We start from the raw sequence: 14,173 nt of genomic DNA, 5'->3' as shown, positions 1-14,173 counted from the left end.
TGCCCATTCCATCGATACGCCAAACTCCCTGGTCTCCCTCGACTCCACAGTTACTCCACACACAGCTTTAGCATTTTATTAGAATATGCCTGGGTGCCACTGATGACCACCAGAAGCAGAGTGGCTTACTGGAAAGAGCTCAGGCTGGGAGTCAGAGGTCATGGGTTCTAATCCCAGCTCCACCACTTGTCAGCTGTATGACACAACTACTCTGTGCCTCAGTGACCTCATCTGTAAAATGGGGATTAAGACTGTGAGCCCCACGAGGGACAACCTGATTATCTTACATCTCCCCCAGCTCTTAAAAGAGTGCTTGGCACAAGTAAATGCTTAACAAGCGTTTCACCCTGGCCACCTTTTCACCAGCTTTGGTAACCAACCCAATTTTAGTTTGAACCTTAGCAGCAGCTGTCACCACAACCACCACCACTACCTGCTCCTTGATAGCCCCTTTCCAGCCAAGCCCACAGATGGGATGAGGGTGGTGTGAAGTGGGTGCCACTGCCTGCCTGCCTCCCTCTTCCCAGCCTTCTGTTGTGATTTAAGTTTATAGCACATCTCTTCTTGGTAGGATCGTGGAGCAAAGATCTCTACAAAATATCCCTTTATGTATATTTCAGGAGATTATGACATTAGGAGGTAACCAGAATACAATAAAGCCAACAATTGCACATAGCTTACACAAGATAATTACACAACCGTGTTTCCTTAATCTACAGACATTCCTTTCAATAGTTGTATTTCTGCAAGCCCTGAAGAAAATTCATACCTCTCCTTGGCAACAACTATACCCAATAGCTGGTCTTCAAGTCCTTCTGGAGTTATCATGAAATTGAGTAAAGAAACTTTTGTAGCCAGCTCGGGCATGTAGTGTGGGTTCCTCAGCTTTGTGGTGATGTAGAATTTGAAGTCAAAGGAATATTCAATAATGATTTCCCCAAGCCGGATGCAATCCATACCACCTATGTTTCACAAAGTAAAAATGCAGATGAGAAAATTATAGATAGTTCTTTCAGCTATAGGATCTGATACAGATAAACAGCACAGGGCATTTGTTTTTACAGTGAAAGAGATTAGAGCCCTACACAGGCTGAAAATCTGGGGCCAGGAAGGTAGGAATAGAGGAAAGGCAACCGAAGCAACTCTAGACTGTAAAAGTCACCATGGGCAGGAAACATGTCTACCAACTCTGTTATACTGTACTCTTCCAAGGGCTTACTACAGTGCTCTGCACACAATAAGCTCTCAATAAATATGATTGATTGACTGATTGCTCCACCGAGATGAGGAGAGAGGCAGCCAGCCCAGAGCAGCACTACCATCAGGCCCAGTCTGCCACCACCTCAGCAACAAAATGGGGTTTTGGAAGGAGTAGGAGGAGGAAGTGAGAAATCAATTGATCATATTTACTGAGCGCTTACTGTGTGTACACAGCACTGTACTAAGTGCTTGGGAGAGTACAATCCTACAGGGTTGGTAGGCACATTCCTGCCCACAAGGAACTTCCAGCCTAGAGGAAGGAGCTAGGGTGCTGCCCAGCCTCCATGAGGTCTCCCAACCCTTCACACTCATAGGGTTTCACAAGCCCCACGTCTCGTCTCGTCAACCCCAAACTGAATAATAATGATAATAATAATAATAATAATAACAATAATAATAACGGTATTTGTGAAGTGCTTACTATGTGCAAGGCACTGTACTAAGCACTGGGGTGGATACAAGCAAATCAGGTTGGACACAGTCCCTGCCCCACGTGGGGCTCACAGCCTCAATCCCCACCTTACAGATGAGGTAACTGAGGCCCAGAGAAGTGAAGTGACTTGCCCTAGGTCACACAGCAGCCACGTGGCAGAGTGAGGATTAGAACCCATGACCTTCTGACTTCCAGGCCCATGCTCTATCCACTACGTCATGCTGCTTCTCAACTGAAGCTGTACAGAGGTGGGCAACAGGGAGGAACACAATCAAAGAAGCTCCTGGCAAGCTTAGCATGGTCTCTCCTGGCCACAGAGGGGCAATTCCCTGCCCCACAGTTATAGATAAGACCCAGTCCTTCCCTCCCCTACAACAGAAGTTTAGTGGGACCAAAAATTACAAATGGAGATGCGGGAACCTGGGAATTGCCCAAGGAGAAGAAGAAGGCATGAAGAATACGACTTTCCTACTCCTCTTCCTTTAGCTTTCCCTTTAGATAAGCGGGCAGGAGGAGAGGAAAAAGGAGAATGAGGCTGACTGCAAAAACGAAGGAATTATTAGGGGAGAGGAGGAGGATAAGAGAGGAGAGAGAGAGAGAGAGAGAGAGAGAGAGAGAGAGAGAGAGAGAGAGAGAGAGAGAGAGAGAGAGAGCACACGCTGTGTCTGAGTCCTGTTTCTGTATCCCCAGGCCTTGTGTCCTTGGGATTTTTCTTTCTATGACTTGTCTCTGTCACCAAATGCATGAACTTAGGCAAATCTTTCGGTTTTCCTCATCTCTATAAAAGACAGACAGCATTGCCCTCTCCACCCCCAAGAGATGTTGTTTTAGGGCCCCCATTAGTGGATAGTGGGATATATGTTGCAAATTTGTATATGTTGCAAATTTGTACTTCCCAAGCACTTAGTACAGTGCTCTGCACATAGTAAGCACTCAATTAATACGATTGATGATGATGATAGTGACACTGCTGGGGGCGAGGGGGAGAGTGAAAAACTATTGGATTGCCATCTCAGTTATCATCTTTAGGTGGAAATTTCTGAGATGGCAAGGACTCTTTTTTTTGGTTTAGTAAATGGAATCCTGAGCACAATAACAACAGCCACCTTCTCAACACGTGGCAAACTTATTTAAGATTTACTTGTCCTTTGTGTATATTCACTTGTTTTGGAAAGTTTCCTAACTTCGGTCTGGCAATACCATAGCGTTGCTTATACCTCTGGCTGCAATTGTCCTGATTTGTTAATACTAACTTGATCCTGTGTGGCCCGCATTCCTGGGAGCTGTGGAACTACTATACTTAGTTTGGGTAAGTAGTTCCGCTCCTTTAACCCATCCTCCGTTCTCCCTCTGAGGCAGGGGCTTCAACACACCTTTGACTTGTCCTGAGCCCTATGTGGCCTAGCCTACTCCAAATTTAGCACAATTAAAAGGATTAATACCTTGGATTTACATGCCTCTACATTCATGCCTCTACATTCATGCCTTTTAAAGGAGTGAAGATATTCTCTGGTTGTATACGAATAACAAACTTTGGGTACCTTGTTTAAAAGTCTGCTTAAGTAGCAATGGTTCCAAAGAAGGATCGAGTTCTTCTCCAACATTTTCTAACAGAAGTGGTCTTCCAAATTGAATGCAATTTTCCAGTTTTCTCATGTAATCTGAATCTGAGGACTTGATAACGCTCAATTGGTTTTCCTTCTCAGAGTTTTTTATCCATTTATTGGCTTGACCCTGGGGGTCAATCATTAATGGCCTAGAATGAATAGATTATATGCTCAAAGGCTGTATAAATTAAATTTGAATCTTTTTTTTAAACCTGGGTTGGATTGGAATAAAGTGATAATTATCCTTTAACTGCTGTATTATGTTAAATGAGGAAAGGCATGAGTAATGAGAAACATAACTCAAGTTCATTTGAAAAGCAGAGAGAAATACTTGGAACAAAATGAGACGATTGATAGCTCATTAAAAAATTCTTCTTCAAGTAGAACAAAATGCACAAGATACGTGCTAAAGTCACTAAGCTTTCATTACAAAAATTTGGGTCCACATAGAAATCTGGAACTGTTTACTTGAAAACATTTCTTCTTTTTGACCATTTTAATAATGCTTCAGAAAAAAAGTTTACATTTCACACTTCTTGAAATTTGGGATAAACCACAAAGGTTGATTTCTGGTTTTAAAAAGTGTTCAGTGGATTTCAGAAGACAATTTCGAAAAAGTAAATAAAGTTGATTTCTATCTAGGAAAAATTATCTAGATATTTGTCATTTTCTGATCATTTCATTCACCAAAAAAAGTAGATGAGACTTTTTTACATTTCCTAAATGTCTGAATGTACTATGTGATAAAGTTTAACTTCTGCTTTTCAATAGCTGAAAAAAGAACTAAACAGCAATCTTTAAGGACACTGATTATTTCTCAGGTGGCTGGATAATACTTGAGCAAATAATTTCCTACAGGTGTCACAATGTCGTAAAGTAAAACTACAGATGGTTAACACAGAAATCCACCTGAGTGTACTTTTGCAGTTTTAATACTGTATCACAGCAATTGTGACTGTTTTGAAAAAGGTCTTGTAATTTAGGTTGAAAGAAACCCTAAAATATTCCATTTCTGGGTTACATACCAACGCCTGGAGTTGTCAACGATCACCCCATTGTCTATGGAGAAAGAATCTGTTGGTAGACCAGCAATATTCCAAGCCCTGATTTTTATTGGATTACCAAGGGTCTTACTCAAGGAAAAGTCATCAGAACAAGGGATACCTTTGTCCTAAAAAACAAAACAAAAAACCAAAAAAAAGAAAAATTACTAATGCTGATTTCCTTAAAATTCCTGCAAATATTATCTAAATGAAAGATTTAACACCAGCTAGTCGCCAGAGCCACTCTTTCTTGGTGGTTAATCTTGTACCTGTTGGATTACATTCCCTACTAATTATTTTCATTCCTTACTAATCGTTTCTATTGCCCTCCCTGCCCCCATCCTTTCTCCATTCCCCTACTCCCAAGCAGCTAGCTCTGAAGCAGCCACAGGCTACACACAATGCCCAAAGTTCCCCACACTTAACCCCTCCGACACAAACTATTTTAACACATCATAATTTGCGCTCTATTGTTAGGGTGTGGCTTTGGCACCCCTGAACAGAACAAGTTGGTGTTGGACCCGCTAGATTGTGAACTCATTGTGGGCACAGCATATGCCTGTTCATTGCTACACTGTGCTCTCCCAAGTGCTTATATTATACATTAATATAAATAAATAAAATTACAGGAGAGAGAACAGATATTGAATTCCCATTTTAAAGATGAGGAAACTGAGGCACAGAGAAGTTAAATGACTTGCCCAAAGACATAGAGCAAGCAAGAGGTGGAACTGGGGTTACAATCCAGGCCCTCTGATTTCCAGGCCGGTGCTTTTTCCTAGGCCATGCTATTCCTCCATGCACTTCATTTTCCCAAGGAAAGGATATAGGCATTTTATTGCATGGTGTTTTGCAATTTTTTTTTTTAAGATTTCTGGGTGCTCATGCACTGGATGACTTGCATACACCCTCAGCAGTTAATAGACTCTGAGCTCTTGAAAGTGTTTTGGATCCATGAATGATCCGGGTGCCATACTATTTAGGATTGCAGCTACAAGCCATGTGCCAGTCTGAGAAAGTTTGTCTTCTCTACATGCCTGAATCAAATTCATTCAATCGTATTTATTGAGCACTTACTGTGTGCAGAGCACTGTACTAAGTGCTTGGGAAGTACAAGCTGGCAACAATCAGACTCTGTCCCCACCACCTCTACAAGAAACACTATATATTTAGAAAGCAGTGAGAACATTTTAAATATTTGATACGAAAGACGGAAATTAAGACACTATAGTCCTACCATGCACAATCTGGTCCAATCTTTAGTGCATTCTTGTCGGAAGCCAACAGTGAAAGCACCTAGATAAGCTATCACTCCTGCTGATATCAGAACATCACCAGTCAAATTGTCATATATGTTTTGAAGGTTATCCGCTGCCTGAGACCACCTATTTTAAAACAAACACCAAATAGATAATAAAAGTACAATTTCTACTTGAGTATTGAAATATGAAGTATTTCCTTAAAAACAGCTAATCCTTTAAGGTTGGCTAAAGAAAGGCCATTTTAAATAGTTTAGCTGTGCAGATATGCTCTGCTCTGCTTTTAAATGCTATTTATTTATTGGTGTACTACATCTATAATTTGTAAAATATCCCACCCATCTCAAAACATTTATCATAACCTCCCCAGCCCTTACATTCTTATCTACTAAGTTGGTATATGTTTCATTTGCATGTTTGTCTCTCTCCACTAGGCTGTAAGCTACTACTACTATGCCTACTACCACCATAAAGAACTTCATTTAAACTATGTGGAATATAATTTTAAAATCCTAGTTTTGGCTGAATTCTCTCCTAGGGCCTTTTCTATTTTAAAAGAATGTCAAAACTACCTTAAAATTAAATTAGAGCTTCAAAAATCTACTGCTCTACAAGGATAATCAGTTATGACTCAAAGGAACTCCACAATAAGTTTAAAATAGCTAAGCCATGAAAATAATTGATTTTGCATTAACAGTAATTCCTAACCACAGCAGTACTCTGCAATTAAAATTTCAACCTCAACTGTAAATTTCAACCTAAAATAAACTGTCAATATCATAGAAATGGTCAGGTATTAAAATACCCCAAATACTTCTTCTTTGTGTCTGCTCCCTTAAGGAGGTTGTGAACACACCCACACTATGAGTGAATTGACAACTGAACAAATAAAATAAAATTATTGCAAAGACACAAGACCGAAAATGAAGGTTTACAACTAATTGTTCTCCCAGTGTAACTTTACAAGTCTAATGATTTGCACAAAGCAGAAAAGAATATACTCCTTGTGTGTCTAAATGTGTTATTTAGAATGAGTAGAAATCTCTGACCTTGATTTTTCTCCACCGAGTCCGCCAATTAGTTGTGATGCTCTCTCGAGTTTCTTAGCACATAGTTCCACCTGGAATTCTAAATGGGCCTTTTCTTCAGTTTTCTCAAGAAAGGTGTTTTGCAAATTAGCTAAATGATTTTCCACTTCTCTCAGTTCAGTTCTCTTCTCATTTAAGAGTTTCATAGTCACTGCTAAGGAACTCTGAGCTTCTGCTAGACGAGCTTTCTTGGGTGCAACCACCTAGTCATCAACAGTTAGTGCAGAAAGAAGCATAAATAGGGATCAGCGCTTAGAACAGTGCTTGGCATATAGTAAGTGCTTAACAAATACCATCATCATCATCATTCAACCTTCCGAGCAAGTCCCAACATTTACCCATTCCTTCTACCTGGTGCCAGGAAGACCTTCCCTTTCTTGGTTCTTCTGCCACTTCGGGCCTCCCGCCTGTGCTTTGCTAAAGGCTCCTAATTATGGTACTTTTTAAGTGCTTACTATGTGCCAAACACTGTTCTGAGCCCTGGGGTAGATACAAGCTAATCAGGTTGGACACAACCCCTGTCCCACATGGGGCTCACAATCTTAATACCCATTTTACAGATGAGGTAACTGAGGCCCAGAGAAGTTGTGTGCAGTATTTGTATACATTACTATAATTATTACATTTGTTGAGTGTTTTCAATATCCGGGAAACTGTTCTGAGCATTTTGGAACATTCCCGGATATTAACTTGGACCATGTCCCTGGCCCACAGAGGATTCATAATCTTAAGGGGAGTGCAAACACATGTGAAAAGAAATCTTGTGTAACCTTACAGAGTCAGGGAAATGATATAGAATGAAATAGTAGGATAGAGTTTGGTCCCAAATGGGTGCTCCAAGTGGGACGGAAAAAGGAGACAACAAGAGACAGAGGCAGAGCAAGTCAGTAACAGAGAGCCAGAAAGAGGGTGAGACAGAGGTAAAAACGCAAAGAGCTACAAACAGAGAGCAAGAAAAACAAACATAGAAACACATAAACAGTATTCACTCATTCATTCAATCACATTTATTGAGTGCTTACTGTGTGCAGAACATTGTACTAAGAGCTTGGAAAGTACAATTCGACAACAGATAGAGACAATCCAACAGTACTTGAACACACACTCACAACAAGCTACACTCCAGAATCAGGAGGATGGTAATAGTGGTAACTGAGATGGGGACAGTGGAAGCAGTGGGATAGGAGCAGGCACCATTCAATTGTAAGCTCCTTCCTTGGGGGATGGGGACTTGCAATTTGTTTTTGTGGTACTCTCCTAAGAACTTCGCACAGTGCTCTGCGCTCAGTAAGCACTCAATAAATGTCTTGAAAAAATGGCAGGGAAGCCACGGTTACACTGAGACATCCCCCATTCTTCTGTGCCACAGTCAAGTTCCCTGCTCATTGGCTTCAGGATCCCTAGAGGTCACAAAGGAAATAACCAAGTCGGTCAGCAGGAAACATGGCAATGGCCATGGAACCACAGGGAAGGCCGCAGATGAACCTCGGCTTCTCCTCACCTCCAGCCATCCTGCTGCCACCATGGCTCTCTCTATTCCTAGCCGTTGTAGAGATGGGGCTCCCGGCTGCAGCTGCAGTGGCTGCTTCTTCCACCACCACCACCACTATTCTGGTGGACAGATGGACATTTGGACAGATGGACAAATTTTGGGAGACAGGCTGGTGGCCAAAAGATCGTGATAATCCTACCTAAGGTGGAACATCTCGAGTACTCTAATCCTCTGTCCTGAATTTCCAACACAATGGAAACAAGCAAAGCATGAGCAACTTCAGTGCTGGCAAAATCTATGTGGCTAATAATGTGATCCTTCGAATTGAAAGAATCACGGAATATTTTTTGAATTGTACCAGAAAGAGCAAAATACATATGCCTCATCTTGAAGATATATGAGAAGTAACATGGTCTAGTGGAAAGAGTACGGGCTTGGGCAGCAGAGAACCTGGGTTCTAATCCCAGCTCTGCCAATTGCTTGCTGTGCAACTTTTGAGCAAGTCAGTTAACTTCTCTGTGCCTCAGTTTCCTCAACTGTAAAATGGGGATTAAATACCTGTTCTAGACTGTCAGCTCGTTGTGGGCAGGGAATGTGTCTGTTATATTGTTATATTGTACTTTCCCAAGTGCTTAATACAGTGCTCTACACACAGTAGGCTCTCAGTAAATACGACTGACTGATTGACTGACTGTTCTCCCTCCTACTTAGACCATAAGCCCCAATGCACTTCAGAGACTATGTCCAACCTGATTATGTTGTATCTACCCCAGGACTTAGAATGGTGCTTGACACGTGGCTTACACAAATACAATAATAATAATAATAATAATAATAATATGTACACAATTTTAATTAACATTTAGTCATCAGTATAAAGCACTGAGGTGCAAACCAATTTTAGGTCTTAGAATTTACTTCACTTTGGTGGAATGTACAGTCCTTGGTTTACCTTTGTAACTCTGTCATACACAACCATTGCCTTAATCCACTTGCATAACCCCTCAGCGGCAGAGGAAGCTTTAGCAATCTTAAGAGGATCAAACTCTGGGTTGGTTAAATATTCATGGCGAATCTTTTGCATGACAGACCCCTGCATGACAAGAATCCTGAGTTAGCAATATATACATTTTATCACAAGAAAAAAATACTCATATAATAGAAGTGATAAACCACAATTATTACCGTATAAAAGCACATTCTTCATTATAACCTTAAAAAGCAAAATCAACTTTTCAAAAGTAATTTTGAGATATACTATGATAATGATGATGATCAATTTTGAGATCCCGACCCATCCGTAACCCAACCAGAAATGATTTCAAAATTTTTTGACCAAAATCTGCCAGGCGTACAGACCAACTGTTTTCACTAATTAACATGTTGCAGTGTAGCAAAAAACCAAGATTTGATTTGGAACCAAAAATGGCAAGCACCTGTTTTGTCACAGCTGACCAAGAGCTGACATTTCTTGGAGAGTACAGAGAAAGGGAAAAGCTCTCAAAGAGTTGGGAGGTAAAATGGAAACAAAGGAAGAGAATAATTTAAATGTTAAAAAGTTTTAATAAAAGCATACTGATTATTAATCGGTGGACATATGCATTGCATCTATGTTATGCACAAGCTACTCCTTAGGTGTAAATTAGGCATTTTGAAAAGCTAAGAGAACTCAAAATTTTTATCATTTACTTTCTGAAAAATAAATGTGTTTTACAGCATGAAAAGTCTTATTGACCAGAAAGAAGTCAATTTTTCTTCCAAAATAACTTATCCTTTAGAGTAGTTTATGCCCTGGGACAACCCACATCCAAGAGGTCAATGATGCATCTTTAAATGTTATCTACCCCTATTAAAAGTATTAGCTTCAAAACTTTTAGCAAAATATTGAAAAACTTTCTATACTTTTTGGAAAGTAGAATTGAGGAAAAAAGTATACAAACAAGACTTACTGGAATGTTATCCTTGTCATATTCTCTCAGATCTCTTAAAAAATTAATATCCCCCAAAAGTTTCTTGCTAGGTCCCCAGTAATCTAATATCTAGAGAAAAAATTGAGTGAAAAAAAACAGTAAATGTATAACGGAGAACTATAATATGTGCATACATATTGAATACGTGATATACCAACCATACAAACTACCTACATAGGCTTATCAAACTATCACTTTGTAGATACTGGTTTTCAAGCAACTGAGGTTAATCTTAAAAATACGTTTTAATATAAACCCAGATGTTTAGACTGAGTTTTTGATAGCAGGCAAAATTAATTTAATTTTGAAGAGAAAATAGTGAAACAATCAGTTTCTTTCCTTTTATAAAAGTGGTTTGCAGCTTGAAATTGAAATTATTAGACTAGAAAAATAAAAAGAACTCAATCTTTAACCTCCTTTTCTTTTGCCTTTGAATTCTCTTTGCAGTGAGATGGCAAAGAAATATGATTGAGAACACTCTCTCCAAAGGCTGCTTTAATTTTTCAAATGAAAGGAGAGAGCAGAAAATACGTGGCACCAGATTCCACTTTCCTTGAGTTCCCATATTCCTGCTGGAACGAGACAGTACTAAGGGAAGAGCAGATAGGTTCTTGAACTGCCCAAAGATGATGGAAAATTAAAAACCTAGAACAAGCATCTCAACAAGAGTAAAACCTGGGGCCCAAAACAAATGAAAATGTCTTTCATAGATACTGACCAATGAATATTCCCAGTAGCCCTAATCGTGGTTAAAATCAATACAGCAAGATCACAGGGACGGAGTCTTCATATAAACATCAGTACAGTCCACTTTTCCCCATGCCTCAAGAACCTCCACATCAAACAGAATCTTCTTACCATCGGCTCCAAAGCACTCAACCAGCTCACCCCCTCCTATCTTATCTCACCGATCTCCTACTACAGCCAAGCCCGCACACTTCGCTCCATTAGGGCCAGCTTGCTCACTGAGCCCTAATCTCATCTATCTTGCCGCCAATCCCTTTCCCATGTCCTACCGACCACCACTCTCCCTACCTTCAAAGCCTTATTCAGGTCACAGCTCCTCCAAGAAGCCTCCTCTGACTCAGCCATTTCCCCTAATTCCTCACCTTTCTGCATTACCTGTGTACTTGGATCTGCCCCTTTAAGCACTTGATATTGACCCCACCCTCAGCCCCACAGTATTTATGTATGCATCTGAAATTTATTGATATTGATGTCTCCCCCTCCAGACTGCAAGCTCATTGGGGGTAAGGAACATGTCTACCACCTCTGTTGCACTGTACTCTCCCAAGCACTTTTAATGGCATTTTATTAAGTGATTACGATGTGCAAAGCACTGTTCTAAGTGCTGGGGTAGATACAAGTTAATCAGGTTGTCCCATGTGGTGCTCCCAGTCTTAATTTCCATTTTACAGATGAGGTAACAGGCACAGAGTAGTTAAGTGGCTTGCCCAAGGTCACACAGCTGACAAGTGGTGGAGCCGGCATTAGAACTAACATCCTCTGACTCCCAAGCCATGATTATTATTATGTATAATAATAATAATAATAAATACCACTGACTGGTTAACAAGTATGTTGCTTGAGTTACATATGTGGTGGAGCACTTAAAAAGCCTTTGAGCTTTAGCAGAAATAACCTGGAAAAGCAGTGTGAAATACAGCCCATATTTCTCTGCTTTTGAGAATCCTCATTTCAACTGTTCATGTTTTGCAGTTCTCTGACTACTGAAGATCAATCAGTCAATGGAATTTATTGAGCACTTACTATATGCGGAGCACTGTACTAGGTGCTTGGGAGAAAACAATGCAATAGAGTTGTTAGACACAATAATGATAATAATTATTATTATGGTATTTGTTAAGCGCTTATTATGTGTCAGGCACTGTACTAAGCGCTGGGGTGGATACAAGCAAATTGGGTTGGACACAGTCCCTGTCCCATGTAGGGCTCACAGTCTCAATCCCCATTTTACAGAGTTGAGGAACTGAGGCCCAGAGAAGTGAAGTGACTTGCCCAAGGTCACATAGCAGACAAGTGGTGGAGCTGGAATTAGAACCTTCTGACTTCCAGGCCCAAGCTCTATCCACTGTGTCACGCTGCTTCTCCTGATCTTTGCCTTCAAAGAGCTTACATTTTTAGAAAAATGATGTGGGCAACAGAGTGAAGTAAGAATGGGAGTAGGGAGAGACAGGAGGCAGGGAGGTCAGAGAAGTAGCGTGGCTTAGTGGAAAGAGCACGGGCTTGGGAGTCAGAGGACGTGGGTTCTAATCCCGGCTCCGCCACTTGTCTGCTGTGGGACCCTGGTCAAGCCACTTAACATCTCTGGACCTCAGTTACCTTTTCTGTAAAATGGCGATTAAGACTGTGAACACCATGTGAGACAACCCGATTACCTTGTACCTGCCCCAGCACTTAGAACAGTGCTGGAACATAGTAAGCACTTAACAAATACCATTTAAAATAAATGGTCAGTGAGGATACTGATGCAAGAGTCAAGGTGGAATAGGATGTGGACTTGGATCAGCACAGTAGCAATTTGGATGGAAGAAAAAGGCAGATTCTAGAGACATTGCGAAGGTGTTCTTAATGTGACTACTAAGGTCCATAAACTAAGCCATCACTGTTATAAAGCATGCTGGCTCAGAAATAAAATCATTCAATCAATGGTATTTATTGAGTACTTACTGTATGCAGAGCACTGTACTAAGTGCTTGGGAGAGTACAATACACCAGAGTTGGTAGACACGTTACCTGCCCATAATGAGTTTACAGTCTAGAGGAGCTAAAAAACAAAATGAATCTTCCCACTCAGAGCAACCATTCATGGGGACCTCCAAATAGAATGGGCTGAAAGGTCAAGAGCAAATGGGAAGCCCCCATTCTTGTTATAAAGCTTTAGACTCACCCTAAGGATTCTGTCTAGCTAGTCTATGTCTATTTCCCCTTAATAATAATGGTGGTATTTGTTAAGCACTTACTATGTGCAAAGCACGTTCTAAGCGCTTGGGGGATACAAGGTGATCAGGTTGTCCCACGTGGGGCTCACAGTCTTAATCCCCGTTTTACAGATGAGGTAACGGAGGCACTGAGGCACAGAAAAGTTAAGTGGCTTGCCCAAAGTCACACAGCTGACAAGTGTACTTCCCAAGTGATTAGTGCAATGCTCTGCACAGAGTAAGCGCTCAATAAATACGATTGAATAAATGAATGAATGCAGAGCTAGGATTTGAACCCATGACTGCTGACTCCTAAGCCTGTGTTCTTTCCACTGAGCCACGCTGCTTTATACTAGCCAAGTTTGAGCTGAAACAATCTGTTTACTCAATTTGCAAATAAACTGAAACATTCATGTATCCCAATAAAATCTGTCACCATTTATTACCTTGCCTCCAGTTCCTGTAGGGTCTACAATTCTTTCAGGCTTTATGTCTTTCATGACACAAATAGCAGCCATAACCAGTTTGACACCAGATGGAGGATTCTTCATTGACTTCACAATTGAAATATCAGCAGGCTAGAATTAATGTACATTTTAGCAAATCAAAGTATTTTTCAATATAAAGAGCTAAAATATTAATACTGAACTTTTTAATGAAAGAGATTACTTTTAACGTATAAATCGTAAATATGTTTTACAAAGTTAAGGAAAAAATCCGCACCGGCCAAGTTATTTAACAATTAAACCCAATTCTATCCTTTTTTGTGCAGGAGATATTGTATGTGTTCTAAGCAGCAAAGGATAGTGGGACATGGCTCTACTCGGCAATTCACACTTCAACCAGATTTCTGAATGAGTGGACAGGAGAATTGCTGGCTGCTAGGTGGCAATCTCCCCTCACATGCCCCCCACCCCCATCAGAAATGACTTTCCCTAATTCCAGGAAAAATATAGTTAATGTAATAGCCTTCTTAATCAATAGTATTGATTGAATGTCTTCTGTGTGCTGAGCACTGTACTAAGTCCTTGAGAGAGCGCAAAGGAATTTGTAGACATGCTTGATCCCTGCCTTTAAAG

The 14,173-nt window shown here is 40.6% G+C and overlaps 1 protein-coding gene across 1 annotated transcript in view; it reads right to left on the bottom strand.

Annotated features, from left to right (window-relative positions):
* The window catches only part of DNAH12 (dynein axonemal heavy chain 12), a 139,613-nt gene that overhangs the window by 36,029 nt on the left and 89,411 nt on the right, over positions 1–14,173 (bottom strand). Inside the window, exons 50-57 of the mRNA XM_038772261.1 lie at positions 13,541–13,672; positions 10,132–10,221; positions 9,135–9,275; positions 6,652–6,893; positions 5,581–5,728; positions 4,326–4,471; positions 3,235–3,449; positions 770–962 (exon numbers count right to left, since the gene is read on the bottom strand). Coding sequence (XP_038628189.1) covers positions 770–962; positions 3,235–3,449; positions 4,326–4,471; positions 5,581–5,728; positions 6,652–6,893; positions 9,135–9,275; positions 10,132–10,221; positions 13,541–13,672 — 1,307 coding nt within the window. The remainder of the gene's footprint in view (positions 1–769; positions 963–3,234; positions 3,450–4,325; positions 4,472–5,580; positions 5,729–6,651; positions 6,894–9,134; positions 9,276–10,131; positions 10,222–13,540; positions 13,673–14,173) is intronic.

The sequence above is a fragment of the Tachyglossus aculeatus genome, chromosome X1, assembly GCF_015852505.1.
Source record: "Tachyglossus aculeatus isolate mTacAcu1 chromosome X1, mTacAcu1.pri, whole genome shotgun sequence".
In the NCBI taxonomy this organism is placed as follows: domain Eukaryota; kingdom Metazoa; phylum Chordata; class Mammalia; order Monotremata; family Tachyglossidae; genus Tachyglossus; species Tachyglossus aculeatus.
The sequence above is the reverse complement of the archived record's forward strand: the minus strand, read 5'-3'. Positions and strand labels throughout refer to the sequence as shown.